The sequence below is a fragment of the Rhinopithecus bieti genome, unplaced genomic scaffold (genome assembly GCF_001698545.2).
Source record: "Rhinopithecus bieti isolate Rb0 unplaced genomic scaffold, ASM169854v2 scaffold_1599, whole genome shotgun sequence".
NCBI classification, from domain to species: domain Eukaryota; kingdom Metazoa; phylum Chordata; class Mammalia; order Primates; family Cercopithecidae; genus Rhinopithecus; species Rhinopithecus bieti.
The window spans coordinates 1706048-1724406 of record NW_016804139.1 but is presented as its reverse complement, the minus strand read 5'-3'; the positions used below and the strand labels follow the sequence as shown (position 1 = coordinate 1724406).

The 18359-nt window shown below is 41.0% G+C and overlaps 1 protein-coding gene across 3 annotated transcripts in view; it reads right to left on the bottom strand.

Annotated features, from left to right (window-relative positions):
- The window catches only part of PPARGC1A (PPARG coactivator 1 alpha), a 698009-nt gene that overhangs the window by 311510 nt on the left and 368140 nt on the right, over positions 1 to 18359 (bottom strand). For 2 of the 3 annotated variants that reach the window (XM_017866762.1, XM_017866764.1), the window contains one exon: positions 2788 to 2955. The exons of the other annotated variant lie outside the window; for it this stretch is intronic. In XM_017866762.1, coding sequence (XP_017722251.1) covers positions 2788 to 2856 — 69 coding nt within the window. In that variant the 5' untranslated portion in view covers positions 2857 to 2955. The remainder of the gene's footprint in view (positions 1 to 2787; positions 2956 to 18359) is intronic. 3 annotated transcript variants of the gene reach the window in all.

Genomic DNA, 18359 nt, shown 5'->3' with positions numbered 1-18359 from the left:
AAGAAAGAAGAAGAAGGAAGAAAGAAAAAAGGAAGAAGAAGATGAGGAGGAAACAAAGAAAATATACTCTGAGAAGCAGTCTTGGGTAAGCGGGATACAGGTTTCAATGTCAAGCCAAATGCGTCCATACCCCTTTTCAGCATCTCACTAGCTGTATGACTGTGGGCATGTTCCTTAACTTGTTCCTTAACATGTTCCTTAACACCTTAACACCTTTGCCTCCACTTCCCTACTAGTACAAAATAAACAAATAGTATCTGTCTGCCAGAGTACTTGTAAGAATTTAGTTTAGTGTCTGGCATAGAGTAAGGGTTAAAAAAATAAACGATTAAAAAACATTTTATTAAAGACTTAATGATTCAGAGATTGATTATTTCATTAGAAGATCATCATGCTTCTTCCCTTTCTTCCTGCCTGCCCACGTCACAGCTGCTTGTAAGTTATTATTCCATCAGATAAATAATGAGATAAAATTTAATTCAGATGGCATAGCAACAAAAGTGGGAATAGGATAGGCATTGGAGTCAAACAGGTGTGAACTGAGACCCTGAATGGCTTTGGGCAGGTTATGTAACCTCTCTGAGGCTTGCTTTTCACATCTGTGAAATGGGGATAATCGTATCTAACTTCTAGGCTTCTTACAAGGATTGAAATATGTGTGTATGTGTGTTCACTCTCTCACACACATACAACGCCTAGCACTGTGGTGGGAAAATACTAGGTAAGTGGAAAAGTACTGAATCAGTTCCAGTAAGAAATATAGTACTTGGCTAAACTAAAGCTTCAGCACCCATCACAATTCATTCGTAAATAATCTTTACTTCCCTAGCTACATTACTACCATGGATGGCCAAAGGAAGTCATCCTCACCACAAAGGCCTTGCCTCGGGGGCCATCAGATTTAGTTTCCTCTCTTAGGGACAGCTTTGGTGTCAACTGAAGTAGGTTACTCCAGGCATATGGAAACCCAGCCTAGCAATACGAATGAGTGGGGGCAGCAGGTAGACCTCTTGGGGGATGTTCAAGAGGTGCAGAAGCAGATGATGTTGTAGCTGACACCCTATGACATACTTTCCACCCAACGCCTTGTAGTACCAAGAGTCAGTGAAACCAAATCAGAGACCAGGATGCCCTTTTTCTAACAATACCTCCACTAGCTAGAAGGCGGAGCTCCAGCTATCACAATGGAAATGACAGGGGTCGACCAGCTGTACAGGATCACATCTTTGGAGGCAAACAGTACAGGCAATATTTTCATTAGGAGCCTTTTGGTAAATTAATCTGCTGAAGGGTCACGGGATGCTGACAGTGATATGACACAGGCATTTTTACATGAATGTTTGAACTTCATGTTTCTAGTTTAAATATTTTATCTACAGAGATGTCTATCTGAGTCATCTCCTCACATTCTTCCTCCCTTCACTCTCCTTTGAAATGAAGACTATATAAGATGACAACTTTCTAAAGGAAAACATGGAAACAAAAGACAAAAATCCAAAAGTCACATTAATATACCATAAAATATTTGAATATTTGTTTAGACCCCTGGAGACCTACCACATGTCATCCTGAAAGTAGCAGGCAGTGATTTATTTTGTATCCTTTTCTACTTCCTGAATAATGCTCCCACTCAAAGTGAAAGGATTCCAATTGCATGGCAGGCTGGAGGGTGTTTTTTTCTGAAGCTTCTTACTTAACTTCACATTGCATACAACAAAACATACCAGTCAATACCAGTATTACATTTCACTGAAATTTCTGTTGAGGAAGAAATCTTCAGAAAAGGCTCCCTCTTTTTATAAAAGAAAGAATTTTTTAATTGACATTAAAATCAACTCATTCTGAATTACCATTTTATATGAAAGTTTCTGTTATAGACAAAATGGAAAATCAGAGTTTCACTTTATCCAACCTCATCCCTAAGAAAAGCTTCATACACAGAAGTGTTCTTTTTTCCATACGCTAGCAGCATTATTAAAAAAGAAACAGAAAAAAAAAAGCTCTGGCATCAGTCTTCAATATTGTTGTCTAATTAAATGGCAATGGAGTGGATGCGTAAAAATATGCATTAGAGGTGTGTAATGCGTAATGTGAAGAAGAGTAATCAAAGCCATTCAACAGGATTTAGGAAAGGATTTCAGCTGGCAGCTTACGAGACAGGAGCATATAATTTTGCTAATTTGAAATAGGTATTGTAACATATAAACATTACTGCTTTGCATATTTTAATGAAAACTGCTTCTACACCAAAATGAATCCTTTAGCTTGAACTCTCTGCATACCACAGAGCTTCTACCTATTATGAGTTCAGCATAAATAAGGAAGGCACGCAAGCTGCATTAAAAGAATGGTCACCTCATTAAAATAGGTTAAAACCAAGCCCCTATTCCAAGCTACTATAACACCATAAAGTAAGTCTGATGACAGGTGTTGTATTAAATTTTTATATCACAATGAACTTGTACTCACACAAACCAAATCTACATGTTTCCCTTGATATACACCTGCAACTTGTTAATTCAAGAACCTTTATTAAGAAAGTATAAATTTGGCAAAACCTATAGATTTGTAAAACCCTATTAGCTTGCTTGAGAATCTAGAGTAAATGTATTTGGGGTCTTATATGCATGGTTTGCAAAGACATAGAAACTACTGATGACTTTTTTCAAAAGGACATGCTTGCAGATAGCACAGTTCCACAAATTGATGTATGCATATTACCTAGACTTGGAGCCGAAAGAGTTGAGAGACATTTGGGTCCTGTGTGGAGCTGAGGACATCACTTACCTGCCAGCCTGCTTCTCTCTGAAGTACTTTTTTCCAGTCTTCTTCCAGCCTTGGGGAGGTCTCATCCATTGCTGATGCTGCTTGCACAAACTGGATTCGCCAGCGGCTGTTACTCTCTCTCCTTGCAAGCCTTTACCAAAGCAGCAGCCAGGGCAGTCCAGGGGCAGACTGTCGTGGAGAAAATGCCATGCCAGAGGATGAGGGATCGGGCAGGAAGAACCCACCGGGGAACAAATTCGGGACACATGGGGCTACCCAGACAGATGCCAACTGGCCAAGCTGAAGGCCAGCTCAGCCATCAAGCGTCCAGAGATTAGGAACAACCAAGCTCCAGGGCCGGTGGACAATGGGTCATTCTTATGCTTCTGGTGTAAAGGTCAGAAGAGGGAAGTGTGCAGGCTTGCTCTATGCTTTAGAAATATGCATTTCTATGTGTGCTCCCGTCTTCTCCTTGCCCCAGTACACACACACACACACACACACACATGCTCACACACACACCAGAATTTGCATTGTTCTGCCGGGTTGCATCAGTGGGCTGGTGTATCCTAGAAGAAATAAACTATTTTACATAGTAGCAACATTTCATTTGAATACATCTCCCCCAAAAAGCAGCGTATGAATCACTCAGCAGCCAGTGAACATGAATAATAGCAAGCTCCTTTGGGTGAAAATAGACTCATTCCCATAGTTGAATTCTGAGCATCTAGAGTCCCTCCCCTTCCCCCATAAGATGTTTTACAGGCAGGCATTTCAGTCTGACTGTGGGCCTCGACCCCTTTTCCAAATCAGTATCCAAAAGGATCTGAGGCTTTGGTTGGAATGAACTCCTCAAACTTTAGAACTCAAACCCAGTCAATGCTTCACTAGCACTTCACATGCAGAATGATGTTGGCTCGTGATACTAAGAATTGCCCTTCACCCCTAGAGATTCTTATCTAATTGGTCTAAACTAGGGCCCAAGACATTGGGAATTTTTTTAATGTTCTCCAGATGCACCCAGGATTAGAATCACAAAACTTGGTGCAGAGTATCATTTAAGATATCTCTGATGTAATCACTCATCTGACACCTGAACCCCCATGACCCGGTCTATACCACTAAATATGGTAAATTCACTACCTACCAAGACAGTCCTGTTCCATGGCTGATAATTTTTGTCCCAAAATGAACTGATTTCCTTCTCTCTGCAACTTCTACCCATGGACGTACTGCTTCTTAATTCTAGAAGGAATGAGACTAAAGCCTACTCTACAGAACAACCCTTCAGAGATGCAAAGACAGTGGTACCCCATGCTCCCAAACTTCTACTAAAGTGTCTAATTTTCAGATTAAATATTGTTAGGTTCCTCAGAAAATGGTGTAAGATGGTTTCAGGTCACTTCTCCATTCTGGTTGCCAGTCTTGAAATGTATTCTACAAGTTCCCGTGCTTGCAGAAGTGATCATAATATTCTTGCTATGATCTATCATTGCACACACAGCCAAATGATCTCATGCCTTGTTTGAAAAATTGCCACAATATCAACCATAATCATCATAATAAGAGCAACCAACATTTACTGAGCATGGACCTAGGTGTCCAGTGTTATGTCATTATTGTGCTCCTGATTTACAGAAAAAGAATCCAGGCTGGGTGCGGTGACTCACGCCTGTAATCCCAGCACTTTGGGAGGCCGAGGCAGGTGGATCACGAGGTCAGAAGATCGAGACCATTCCGGCTAACATGGTGAAACCCCGTCTCTACTAAAAATATAGAAAAATTAGCTGGGCGTGGTGGCAGGCGCCTGTAGTCCCAGCTGCTGGGGAGGCTGAGGCAGGAGAATGGTGTGAACCCGGGAGGCAGAGCTTGCAATGAGCCGAAATTGCACCACTGCACTCCAACCTGGGCGACAGAGCAAGACTCCGCTACAAAAAAAAAAGAAAAAGAATACAAAAGAGATAAGGACATTTGCCTTGGTGATGAGGTCAAGAGTTAGTTCAGATATAACTCCAAGGTCTACTTGAAGCTAGTCAATACTCTTTCACGATGCAGTCTCAGATCCCATTGGCTCTTTTGACAATCATACCTCATTAATACAGCACTTCCGTCAGTTATGACACTTAAGTTTGTTCTTATCTGAGATTATAAAGAAACACGTTTTGTAGACTATAAACCGTCATACAAACCTAGTTTGTCATTATTATCCTTTTAGTAATCACACGACTATACCTTCCACCTTGTCTCTAGTAAAACAGACACATGCAAAACCCTTTACTTGCCCAGTTCCTCCCTTTTACTGAGAATATACAGATGCTTCTCAGAGGTTCTTCTGAGGTGTAAGAGAGAAAGGCCAAGAAGACCAAGGTTCCAGAAAATTTCCCCAGAGACTAGACTCAATGGAAGCCTCACCAGTCATATGGTTCTTCCCCCATTTCCCCTAAATTCTTATCAATAGCATCCCATAAGGACAACTGGGAGCAATTAGTTTTACCATTTGAATTGCACCATCTGCAATGTAGTCATATCTGTTCTTATGGAAGGCAGCACACGAGTGGTTGGAAGCATAGACTTAGATTTGATTATCAGCTCCATTATTTTCTAACTCTGTGTCCCTGGGCAGGTTACTCATCTTCTCTGAGACCTGGTTTCCATGTGTGTAAAGGGGAAGTGTGCGTTACCGTCTCAGGCACATTCTTGTCCACAAGTATCTAGTTCCCCTCTACTTCCAAGCCCACAGCAAGATAGCATTTCCCTAACCCCCTTAAAATCCAGCATAACCACATGACTTGTTTTGTCCAAGGAAATGTAAGAGGATGGGTATTAATTCCCAGGGTGGGGGAGGGTTCAATAACAGGCACTTGATTCTCAGTCTGCTCTTTCTCTATTGCAGTGATTGCAGATGCATGCATTGCTAAGCCATGCCTTAACATAGAGGCAGACAGGAATGCCGAGCCTGTTCTCAAGGAGAACAGGCGCCTTGGAGAGCCACCTGGACCAACAAGAGGCATTATGTGAATAAGAAATAAGCTTCCAGTGTTATTTGTTACAACACAAGCTAGCCTATCCAGAGCAATACACTTTCCAATGCAGAGTGGTTCTGAAAATTAAATTTTAAAAAAATCTAGCTAGAACATAGATCCCAGGCATTGGGTAGTCCTGCCATATTATTTTAAATAGCTTCCATTATAGCCCCAGTCTAGTCTGTTCTTCCCAGACTCTCACACTTCACTATTTTGTCTTCCTTCTCCAGTCTTGATTTTTCCTGTTCATAAGATACCAGCATTAAGTGTCACAGTTTCTAAAGATGATGCAGAAATATGAATTTTAAAAAGAAAGAGCAAAGCATTCAACAATGCAGTATGCCTTCGTCTCAGAATCCAAACTCAGAACAGCATGACTTCCATGCTACCGATCACTTAGCAAGGAAATTAATGAAAGCAAAGTGAAGCATCAAGTAATAAACGTAGCTCTGTATGAATTCGATGCTGATAAAACAAAGTACATGTCTTCAAATTGTAAACATAATGAGAACATACATGAATACAAGAGCTAATTAAACAGCATAGCTTTTATTCACTGTGCTTAAATCAAGCACCAAAAAAAAAAAAAATAAAAGAACAGGTTTTTTTCTTCTTTGTTGGATGTCTTAATTAAATGAAGGAGAGACTATAAAAATAAACATCAAGGAAAGCATGGATAATGACTCTGGCCAAACCACGACACTGACATTTCATGAACTCTAAGTCTTTTATTTCAAGCTCTTGTGCTTCTTAACACCACACAAACTTGAGCTTCCTCTAGGACACCACTGGGAGATTCTTATTTTTAAATGTTTTCAAATGCAAGTGCTAATAACTAAATGGGAGTCCTAACCCTCATTACTTTAGAATGTGACCCTTATTTAGAATAGGGTCTTTTTTTTTTTTTTTTCGAGACAGAGTCTCGATCTGTCACCCAGGTTGGAGTGCAGTGGCGTGGTCTTGGCTCAGCACAACCTCTGCCTCCCGGGTTCAAGGAATTATCCTGCCTCAGCCTCCCGAGTAGCTGGGACTAAAAGCGCACACCATCATGCTGGCTAATTTTTGTATTTTTAGTAGAGGCAGGGTTTCACCATGTTGCTCAGGCAGGTCTCGAACTCTTGACCTCAAGTGATCTGCCCGCCTCAGCCTCCCAAAGTGCTGAGACTGCAGATTGCAGGCATGAACCACCACACCCGGCCAGAGATAGAGGCTTTACAAAGGGAATCAAACTGAAATGAGGTCATTAGGGTGGGTTTAATCCAATATGATTGATGTCCTTATAAAAAGGGGAAAATTGGGTCACAGAGACAGATGTAGACAGGGAAAAGGCCATATGAGGGTAAGGATAGATTCAGGGTGATGCATCTACAAGCCAAGGGAGACCATGGATTTCCAGCAACCACCAGATCCTAGGAGAGAGGCAGTGTCCTAGTCCACTTGTGCTGCTATAACAGAATACCTCAGTCTCGGTAATTTATGAAGAACAGAAACTTATTTCTTGCCATTCTGGAGGCTGGGATATCTAAAACCAAGGCACCAGCAGGTTCAATCATCTGGTGAGGGCAGCTTCTCTGCAGGGCAGGAATACTGTGTGCTCACTTGGCAAAAGGGCAGGTGACTGAACTATGTGAAGCCACTTCTATGAGGGACTTAATCACATTCACAAGGGAGGAGCCCTCATGGCCTCATCACCCCTTAAAGGCCTCACATCTTAGTATTATCATGTTAACAACACCTGAATTCTGGAAAGGATCTATTCAAACCATAGCAGACATGATATGGTTTAGATTTGTGTCCCCACCCAAATCTCACATTGAATTGGAGGAGGGGCCTGGTAGGAGGTGATTGGACCATGCAGGTGGATTTTCCCCTTGCTGTTTCAGGGTAGTGATTCTCACGAGATCTGATGGTTTAAAAGTGTGTGGCGCTTCCCTCTTCGCCCTCTCTCTCTCTCCTGCCACCATGCGAAGAAGGTGCTTGCTTCCCCTTTGCCTTCCACCATGATCATAAATTTCCTGGGGCCTCCCAGCAATGCTTCCTGTTAAGCCTACAGAACTGAGAGTCAATTAAACCTATTTTCTTCATAAATTACCCTCTCCTCAGTTAGTTCTTTATAGCAGTGTGAGAATGGACTAATACAAGGCATGAAACAGATTCTCATAGCCCCCAGAAGGAATCAACTCTGCCAACAAACAGTGTGATCTTCGACTTCTAACCTCTAGAACTGTGAGACGATACATTTCTGTTGTCAACACCATCCACTTTGTAGTACTTTGTTACCGCAGTGCTAGCAAACGAATACACTCTGAATTAAAAAATAAAATAAATTTTTAAATAAAGTAAAAGTCATGGCAAGAATGTAGTATTTAAGCAGAGTAAACTAGGTACCTTATAAAAACTTTTACTCTACCATTTCTTGGCTCAGAATAAACAACACACTTTCAGTACATCAGGAGTGTGGGCCTGCAGTCATGCAGTTAAGCTGCCAGTACCACGTGAAATTTAATATCAAATTGATGCCAAAAAGTCATGGAAAACCTTTTCCTTACCTACTGTTTTTTCCCTCCAGATAAGCAGCATATTAAGAATATGCTGACTAATAAGAAATAGAGTTTTAGAATTTGTAACATTTTCCTTATGAAAAAGTTTTATATATGAAAAATCTATACAAAATGCATCAGTCAGTCCTCCCGTGATTTAAGATAAATTCCTTTAGCTTATAGAATTAAGCCAGGCACAGTGACTCACTCCTGTAATCCCAGTGCTTTGGGAGGCTGAGGTGGGAGAATAGCTTGAGCCCAAGAATTTGAGGTCACAGTAAGCTATGATGGTGCCACAGCGCTCCAGCCTGGGCAACAGAGTGAGACCCTGTCTCAACAACGAAGAAGTGGGGAAAACGTGGTTAAGACTTTACCGTAAGAATCAAGCAACTAAAAAATAGTTTTCCAGGTGAATTAAAACATGCACGCCACAGTGCTAAATGCTGGTAGAAGATGGTAATTTACCCTGATCTGTTAGATGCAAGTATTCAATCTAGAGGAGAAAACAAAAAAGTTTGGGGTGGAGGGAGCAGGAGAATATTGAGAAAATTAAGTACAGAGCCAAGGAGTCCCCAGACATGGAAGAAATGAGATGATCTTTCACCTACCCATGGAATTTTGTACACACTTGCACTTAACAGCTATGACAGAATTTTTATGAGTCCCTACTATCCACGTTATACATTTCCAGCTTAACGTCACCTCAATGAAATTTTTGTAGACATGAATAGGGTATGTTTTCCCATAAACTTTTACTTCCGTTTTTTGTTTTTAGGTGGGTGTTTCTTTTCATTAGATGCTAATAGCAAGTTATTTACCTTCAGAAATTTGCTTCACCAACAAATTAATCATGTATCAAACCCACACTACTAGAGGTGGCTATATATTAACTCTATAATAAAACAAATAAATCCAAAAAATTTCTGTCCTAAGAGTGACAAATCCGAAAACTATGAATTCCAGAACTGTAGTCATTGTATTTCAGAAGATGGGAAAATAGAGTACTGGCTTCCCGCTCACCATTGCCCTGGAACAGTGATGCTCAGCATTCTCTCTGTAAAATACGTAGCCTGAACTGCAATGACACCCATGGCTTTATGGCCAATGGAACACCTGTGGCTGGTGGAGTGAAGACTTTCTGGTCTACTTGTGTCTCTTGGCTCCCACGTACTGACTTGTAGACTTACCAAGGTTCATTTGCATTTGTCTCAATCCTGTTAGTGCCAATTGTGCCTGTTAATATAATTACATAATCCAATTAAACAATTATATCTATAAAATCTGAGTTTGAATAGAAAAAAAACAGTTGCTGCTTTCATGAAACAAGCCAAATGATTTGGAAAGAAAAGTTACTCTTCAAAAAGTTGTTATTGGAGGGCTAGGAATCCCAAAAACGTATACAGATTCTGTACTTAGATTGTTGGATATCATCTTTAAATTCTTGATGCACTATAGAGAAACCAAAACTGAAATTTGTAGAGGTTACTTTAAGGCTATGGCTTACACAGGAGAAACTTCAGAATTTCTCTTTGTGGACCCATATTCAGAGAAAAGCCCTTGGCTCCACAGCAAAATAGTGGCAAATAAATGTGCATTTATATGTTTTAAGCAAAAGTCAAATGTTTTGTGTCTGCACATAATTTATGATTTCCCAATTTAATCAATTTAGGTGATTAACCAGTGAACTATCATTTTCAATTGTATGGAATAAGAAAGCTTCTATTACAAAAAAGAACATAATAAACCAGGAAGGACTTTTTCTTAACCTATGCATAACGAACAGGGATAGAAAGAAAAGACCCAAATATTCAAACCAAGAAACAGAATCCATTTCAATACTTAAGTGTACTTATATCACTTAAGTGAGAAATAACCTGGCTGTCACTCCAAACATTAAATTTTGTAGGAATCTGAGCCCTGTAGATGCCAATTAATTATTGCATGGCATTACTATGTCTTTCTATAAGTGTGCAATAATACCAACTGACTATGATCAGAAGGATTTAGTTGACATTTATTAATGGAAATCAGATGACTTCATCCACAGTGTCTAAATTACTTTGATATGTTTGTGCCTGAAGCAAAATAATGTAATAAAAAACAACATATAGATGAGAACCTCAATTTTTCTCTACATATGAATCTGTCACTGATTTGCAAAGAATCAAATATAAGTCCAACCAGGTGAAGACATTCAATACATCATCCTTCCCAATTCGGTATAAAAATAATATTGGCCTTTCTAGTATGTTTATATCCTGTTCCTGACTTTGTGATATGCTGGGCATCAAGAGAGCCCAGAGACACGGAGTATTGCCTTAGCAAATGTTAATCCCGGCAGAAATAAATTACAGAATACTTTCTTTAAAGTTTCCTTTAAAGACTATCTGAAGTCATAAGCCCCCAGAAATAATCAATAAACTAATGAGTAGAGTGGGAATGCAGATCTTAAGACTAGGCTGAATGAAAACAAAATGGCTATATGATATATTTTGAGGAAGCTGGAAACTTCTTCCCCTCTTCATTCTCTTCCTCCTGAAAAAAAAAAAAAAAAAAAAAAAGGCCCCAGCAGTCTAAAAAATCCCACCAGCCATATCTTTTGATTTTAAAACCTTTTCTGTCATTGTCTATGAAATTCAAACACTCCTAGGAGGGGTAGCCTGAAGCTTTATCTTCTGACATTGTGTTACAAGTTATTTTCCAGTTCAGCTTGGAAAGCAGGACTCTCTCTGCACCCAGGCAAGGAGCGCGGATGGGATGAAAGGAGCCTTAAAATGGCTAGACGAGAGGAGCTGGGGATTGCTAAACTCCCCCAGGCACAAATTGATTTACAAAATATGAATTTAAAGGTTCTGGAAAATTGGGACTTTAGAAATGACCAAATTCTTTTGATTGCAGATTATTAGAAACTATCCAATTGGTTTATGTACTTGTAAAATAACTAGGTTCTTGTGGCTGTTGTAAAATGTAAATTGGGGAGGGGATACGGGATGTTTCTTCCCTCTCCACTTACTCCTAATACCAACATCCTAATGTGAGGGGAACTTCAGATAGGGTTCAAGAATTTCAAAACAGGAGAGAATTAAGATGGCAATTTGGAAGGTGAACTAAGGCTGCGTTACTCAAAGAGGTACAGACCAGCATCACTTAGGGGCTTGTTAGATATGCAGAATCTCAGGCCCCGCTCCAGACCTACAGTATTTTATTTTCATTTTAACAAGGCTGATTCATTAAGTTTAAGCAATGGGCTAGGGACACTTACCTTGAAGCTTTATTTCTTTATTTTTAACCAAGAGCACAGGCTTAGGGTGGATTTGGAACAGAATGACTGGTCCACATTATGGGGAAGAATTTAGTCCCCTACCAAGAAACTGCTTGTTACTACCTCTGGAGAACTTTCTCAGGGATCTCATTTTTCAATATTCTACAAGGATTTTTAGAGGCATGATCCAGTAGGTGCAAATGGCAGGACTCCGGCCCTTAAATCACCCAACACCTTTGACATACATGGCTATTCCACTTATTAGTTCAGAAAAACAGCTGATGACAAGTGCATGACACCGCCTCTGGACGTTCAGATGACTGATTTTGTATAAATCAATATTGAGTGCCACAAAATGTCAGAAAATACCAAATGAGGAGAAAAGAATCAATAGATAACCTTGGAATTAAATGAGTGATGAATAATCTTTACCAACTAAAATAAATTAAACTATGAAAACCAGGTTAAAGCTATATCAAGGGTCTGGCATAAAACCACACACAAAAAAATGTAATTTACAGGTAAAGCCACTTGCAAGTAACATGGCAGTTCATTTTTTTTTTTTTTTCCAGGAAGGCATTATGACAGGAACTACAAAATAAGAGCTGAATTCATACTTCCTAGCTTCTGTCTAAACAACCATAATGTTTTAAGGTTCTACAACAAATAAACTACAATTTACAGGTGCAGACCATGTATTAACTTCATCCACAAAACTGAGCATGCATTTGCTCAACACTTTTAGGGAGGAGGTGGTAAGAGTAGGAAGACAAATTCTATGATTTATTCAATTTACTTTTGATATGGTTTGGATCTGCATCTGCACCCAAATCTCATGTCGAATTGTAATCTCCACTGTTGGAGGTGGGGCCTGGTGGGAGGTGATTGGATCATTGAAATGGTTTCTAATGGTTTAGCACCATCCCCCTAGTGCTGTCTTGTAATAGAGTTCTCACAAGATCTGGTTGTTTAAAAGTGTGCAGCACCTTCACCCCCTTTCTTCCTGCCCCAGCCATGTGAAAAAGGCGCTTCTCCTGCGCCTTCTGCCATGATTGTAAGTTTCCTGAGGTCTCACCAGCCATGCTTCCTGTACAGTCTGCAGAACTGTGAGCCAATTAAACCTCTTTTCTGTATAAATAGCCAAGTCTCAGGTATTTCTTTATAGCAATGCAAGAATGAACTAATATAACTTTATTTCAGATTTTAAGTATGCCTATCAGAAATGGTCTCCACATGAAGAAATGATAAATGTTTGAAGTAACAGAAATCCTAATTACCCTATCATTACACATTGTATGTATGTAACAAAATATCACATGTACTCCATACATATGCAAAATTATAAGGTATCCATTTTTTAAGAAAAATGTAAATTTATAAACAGACCAAACTGGATTTCAGAATTCAAATTCAAATGTGTTTCCAAGTCTGAAATTGACATCATAGATACACCCAGTGCTGTAACAGAAATCCAGATAAATGTCTTTCTTCATGGGTAAACAGATGCAAAGTCATGTTTTTACATCATTTTTTTTTTTTTTGCCCCAGAATATGTTCATGGATTCAAAAAGCACAAATTAAATACCTACTGTGTGCTAAGAATGGTGCTAGGTACTAACAATTGAGAGATGAGAAAAACACATCCACGCCCTCATGGTCTTGTGAGAGGGAAAGACAGATAAACAACCATTGCAGCTGCAAGTAAGATCAGTGCTCTGCGCAGGAGAATACGGCTGCACGACCCCAGGGATCCATCCCATCCCAGCCCCCTGCCCCAACATAGCTCAGCTCCAGAAATCACCATTCTTGTCACAGTGTCCTTGGAGAAGAGCAGCACAGAGATCCAGTCCCACCTTTAGTGGGTGCCACTGAAACTAGAGTATCGTGGTAGTATTTAAAATACAATAGTTTCTAAAATGTTTCACATCAATACAGACCACAGGACAAGGAACAATTCATGGTACCCCAACCTATAGATTCCTTTCTTTTTTTTTCAGGCTCATTTCCAAATCCAAGCATCCAGGGATACCTACACAACACTATGTCCACACAGACTAATACATAACACTGATGTCCACACAGGTTAATAAACTCTCCTCATCTAGACTTCAGTCACTGATTTGTATGAACAGAGAAATTTGGCGACAAGGGTCCTTCTGATCTAATAGCTCCTGAGGCCCTGTTTCTTCCAGGGTCCCCTTTGGAGGTAGGACAATCCCAGAGTAGCTGACATGTTAAGTCTTTCCAAATTGTATTTAACAGCAACGAGACGCAAAACTACATCTTTTAGAAGGCTTATGGAGTAGGTGGGGATTGTATTTCTTGGACTTGGGCAGAAAGAGTGCTATCCGGGAACTTTTGATTTCCACCTCATTGGAAGACATCCTCAAATACTTCCAGTTGAGGTTCCATCTTCCTGGCAGGGATTGTGGGCTGCTCTTATTTATAGAGGAACCGCAGGAAGGCAAAGAGTGGGAGGCCTCTTCTCCAAAAGGCAGCCCACATGGAGCACAGATACAACACTTGTAGATACAACTTCCCAGTTAAAGCCGGGCTACCATCCTACTAAAAACAACACTGCGAATCAGGACTGTGAACAGATTTAGAAACCAAATTAAGCCAAGTCTGCCCCTGGAGATGGTTGTTAAACCATAGTAAACATATCAAACCAGGGGCTTGAAATCATGCCACCTTGCCAGAAACTGCTCTGGCTTCACCCTTTGTTACAATGATAAGCTCAGAGGCTGAAAAACGTTGAGCAGCTGCAACATACCATGCGCTTCAATGTTTTAAACAATTCTGTATGATATCACCATCATTCCCATTTTACAGATGAGGACACCGAAGCATGGAAAAGTAGAATAACTTCCAAAAGTTTGCATAGCTTTGAAAGGGGGGAAGCCTTGGCCAAGTGGGTAGTTCCAGAGCCCTCTCCATTAGCCACACTCTCAACTGCATTCCCTTCTCAATCAGCCCCTCAACAAAAGACTCAAGGTGGTATCGGCACCTGGCAGCAGATTAAAGACTCACTTCAGGGACTTCGGCAAGCCACATCCCAGATGCTGATAATATAGAGGTCCACCCAAAACAAATGGAAATGATGGAGCCTGAAGGTGTGTAGGATACAGAAAGGCACGAAAGAGCACCCAGGACAGAGAGCAGAGCCCTCCAACACAGAGCCCTCGGGCTCACAGCTGCTGCAAGAAGCGCTAGTCTCTCCTTCTGGTCCAATGAGTACTCACAAAGTTGTTTTGCTTTTAAGATGCGCTGAATGCCTTCTTCCAAAAAAAAAGAAAAAAAAAAAGCCTCGTCAGTATAAAATGAACCGGAATTATAGCTGCCGCTTTGATGCCGCGTGTTATTTTTGGCTGAGTGTCCCGCTCTTCTGGAGGCTGTTGGTAGGGTGCTGAAGCCTACTCTAGTAACACAGGCTGACTGCTGTCCCCAAAGGACCCCTAGGAAAACAAGAGGAACTATCTCGCAGCCTTCAGCAGACAGGGGAGGTTTAACATAAATAAACTCCCACTTAACGTTTTCTCTAAAAAGCATCCATTCATTATCTTTATTTCCAACACAGTATTTATGAATTTCCTTTCAGCCGGGCCCGTCAGGCCAAACGTCACCACTCCGTGGTGAAACATCGTGTGCATTTTCTTTTCCTCCTAGGAAGATTAAGGCCAATGAATAAAAGAAAGGGGGATGTGGTCCCTATATTTAGCTCTCCTCACAACATCATGTCTCACAGGTATTAAAAATAGACTCAAATCACTTGAAGACATTCTGAAAAATCAAAGATGGAATAGCTTTCCAAGAGGAAGTTTTACATGTTTTCTGCTTTCTTCCTAGTTGAGTTCCACTAGTGAGATGTTTTCAGCAGCAAAAGCTCCTTGAGAGTAGAGTGGGCACCCCCTTTGTGGAGGCCAGGACCGGGTGGCTATAGAGGTTTATCACATACTCTACCTCCTATTCATCCTTCTTGCAGCTTCAGTGCTTTGTGGACTGTATTTTAAGAGAGATCTGTGCAGGTCCTTGGTGAAAAGTGTGAAATAGGCTGTGTGCAAAAAGTCTCCTCTGTCATCTACCCTTCCCCCACTCGGGCTCTGATGCTCCCAAGGTCCCTGTCAGAGAGAAATCAGCTCAGATTCAATTCACTGAACAAATACGTGTTATTTGTGATCTGCCAGGCACAGTGCCAGGCAAGGCAAAGGGAGAAGAGGGGAGCAAAGGATGGACCGTCCTTGTTAGAGTGGGTGCCAGGTAATTCCACAAGGAAGTAGAGCTTCCAGAGGACCGTGGGCAACGCAATTCAAAGAGAGAGTTGACATCTCATTGGAAGGGATCAGAAGGAACATGAAACTGCAGGAAGCATGTGAATCAGACAATAAAGACAAAAGCAGAAATGGGGCTGTTTGTATACCTGTGTCCAGATTTGGAGGAAGGTCAACAATTAGTTTGGTGCAATGACTCACCCCAAAAATATATGCCCAGTAAACCCTTTTACAGCTAAAGAAAGGAATCTGCAGATGGAGAAATCACACAGTACTTAAAAATGCAGCCTCTTTCAAATACTGCAGTTCACCAGCTGTGTAACCTTGGGCAATTTACTTCCCTTCCCTAAGCCTCAATTTCGTCATCTGGAAAATGGGGATCATACTTCACTGGGCTGATGCGCACATTAAATCATAGTGTGAATATGCAACACCTGTGTATGGCGCGAGGTTCAAGGTGGGCACTCAATGAATGGATGTAACTCACTCATGTGGGAGCTATTTACATTGGAACATGTTTCTAATATGCCTCGAGCCACATGCAGCACCGACTCTTCTGGCAGAAAGGCTTGATTAACACGAGAGCACAGTGAGGGTAAGATAGTGTGGACTCTGCTTTTAGAATTGTGTAATTTTCAGACTTCTTTATGGTTTATCCCACGTTACAGAGGAAGAAAACAGCCACCACCAGTTTCCAATGACACAAGCAAATACACAACCTTGAAAAAGCAAATCTTCTAATGGGACTTTATTTCAATCCTTGACTGGGCAGCTCATTGCACTTTGAGATCACTCATCAAGTTTGGTGGAAAGCTAGGGGGAGGTATTTTCTAACTTAAGGTAAGAGATAAAAGAGCCTGAGGAGGTTAACAGTGAGGGAATGGAAATAGCAGGGGCGAAAATCAATGTTTATGAAATAGTCCTGTGTTTCTCAAACCTTCCCGTCCACGCACATTTTCTGGGTATCTTGTTTCAATGCAGACTCTGATTCAGTATGCTTGGAGTGGGGCCTGGAACTCTGCATTCTCATAAGCTCCTCCGTGATGCCTGTGTGACTGGTCCATGGACCACCCTTTTATAATAAGGGAATGGTGTTTGTGTAGAGTCTAAGAAAGGGTTGAGTGGGGGAACCAGGAAATCCCCAAATAAAGGAAAAGAAGCTTGAAAGGAGAGTGATATCCAAACAAGATGGCAAGAAGATGAGATGATTTGAGGAGCAGCCAAGCCGGAGATGTAAATACAGAGACATGGTGTCCAAGGGGAAGGTTTTCGGAGAAGAGGCCCCAGCTCACGAAGTTCCAGTGCGTTACTCACTTTGGCTGTGAGTCACTCACAGCCTTTTAGAATTGTTGACGGCAAACATTTTGGAGAGTGCTGCGATAAAGGAATGTGCTCACAGTCATTAACTATGAAGCACTAACTCATTTCAGCAGCCTGACACAAATTATGCTACGCAGTTGAAAAATAGCTATTGATCAGTCCCTTCTTTCTGGTGCCGTCCAATACCCCAGATCAGCACTTCCATTCGTTTCCCCGCCCCCAGATGCCCTCATACACCTAGTCAGATCCTGCCCAAGTCAAAAAAGATGCCCGCAGTCTTTATTTTCTTCTAGATTTTGCCTTTAATAAAACAAGACCAGAAAGAGGCAAATTGAAAGATGCCTCCTTTAAGTTTCTCCACGTATCTGTTTCCTATGAACTTCCCAATGTCTTTTTTTCTTCTATACTCATTATAGACACAAAGGCAACAAATCAACTGATCTATCATTTCCCGGGCTAGAAGATAAGAAATGAAGAGGGCATGAGAAGGGCAGAATATGAAATTAGGTTTTAAAGAATTGAACCTGATTCAGGGCAGGTCGAATGGCAACACTTTGAGCACCTTCAAGTAGCAACTTGAGCCTCAACAGAAAAAGGAAGTCCAGGGTCTTTCAAGAATCTTCCCTAGTTTCCTTCTTAATCTCAAGAGAAACTAAAGAGGCATGTAGGCATTCTATGGCAGACTGATTACAAAGAAGTCCCCCATTCTCTGTCCTTCCTTGTATCTATTTCCTTTGCCATGTGACTCTGCAATGACTCCCACCATATGAGGTAGTTTAGTTGATTTCCCCACCCTTTGAATCTCAGCTGCCTTGTCCTCTGCTTCAGCCAATAGATTGTGGTAAAGGTGCCTCGTCCCTTGCTTCGGTCAATAGTCTTAAAGCAAAGCCAAGGGCATCCTTGCTCACATGACCTGCCAGCCCCCAGCTGACCCACCAGCTGGCCCAGATGCAAGAGTGAGCCCAGCTGAGATAAGCAGAGCCTGGCCTAGCAGCAGAACTGCACAGAAAACCTTTAGATCATGAGCAATAATAAATGGTGGTTGCTTCAAGCCATTAAGTTTTAGAGTGCTTTGTGATACAGCATTATTTGGCAAAAAAATAACTGACATACCTTCCTTTGGAAAAGCCATGATAGAAAGGCCAGATATACAAATAATTCCAACAGGGCATTGGCTTTC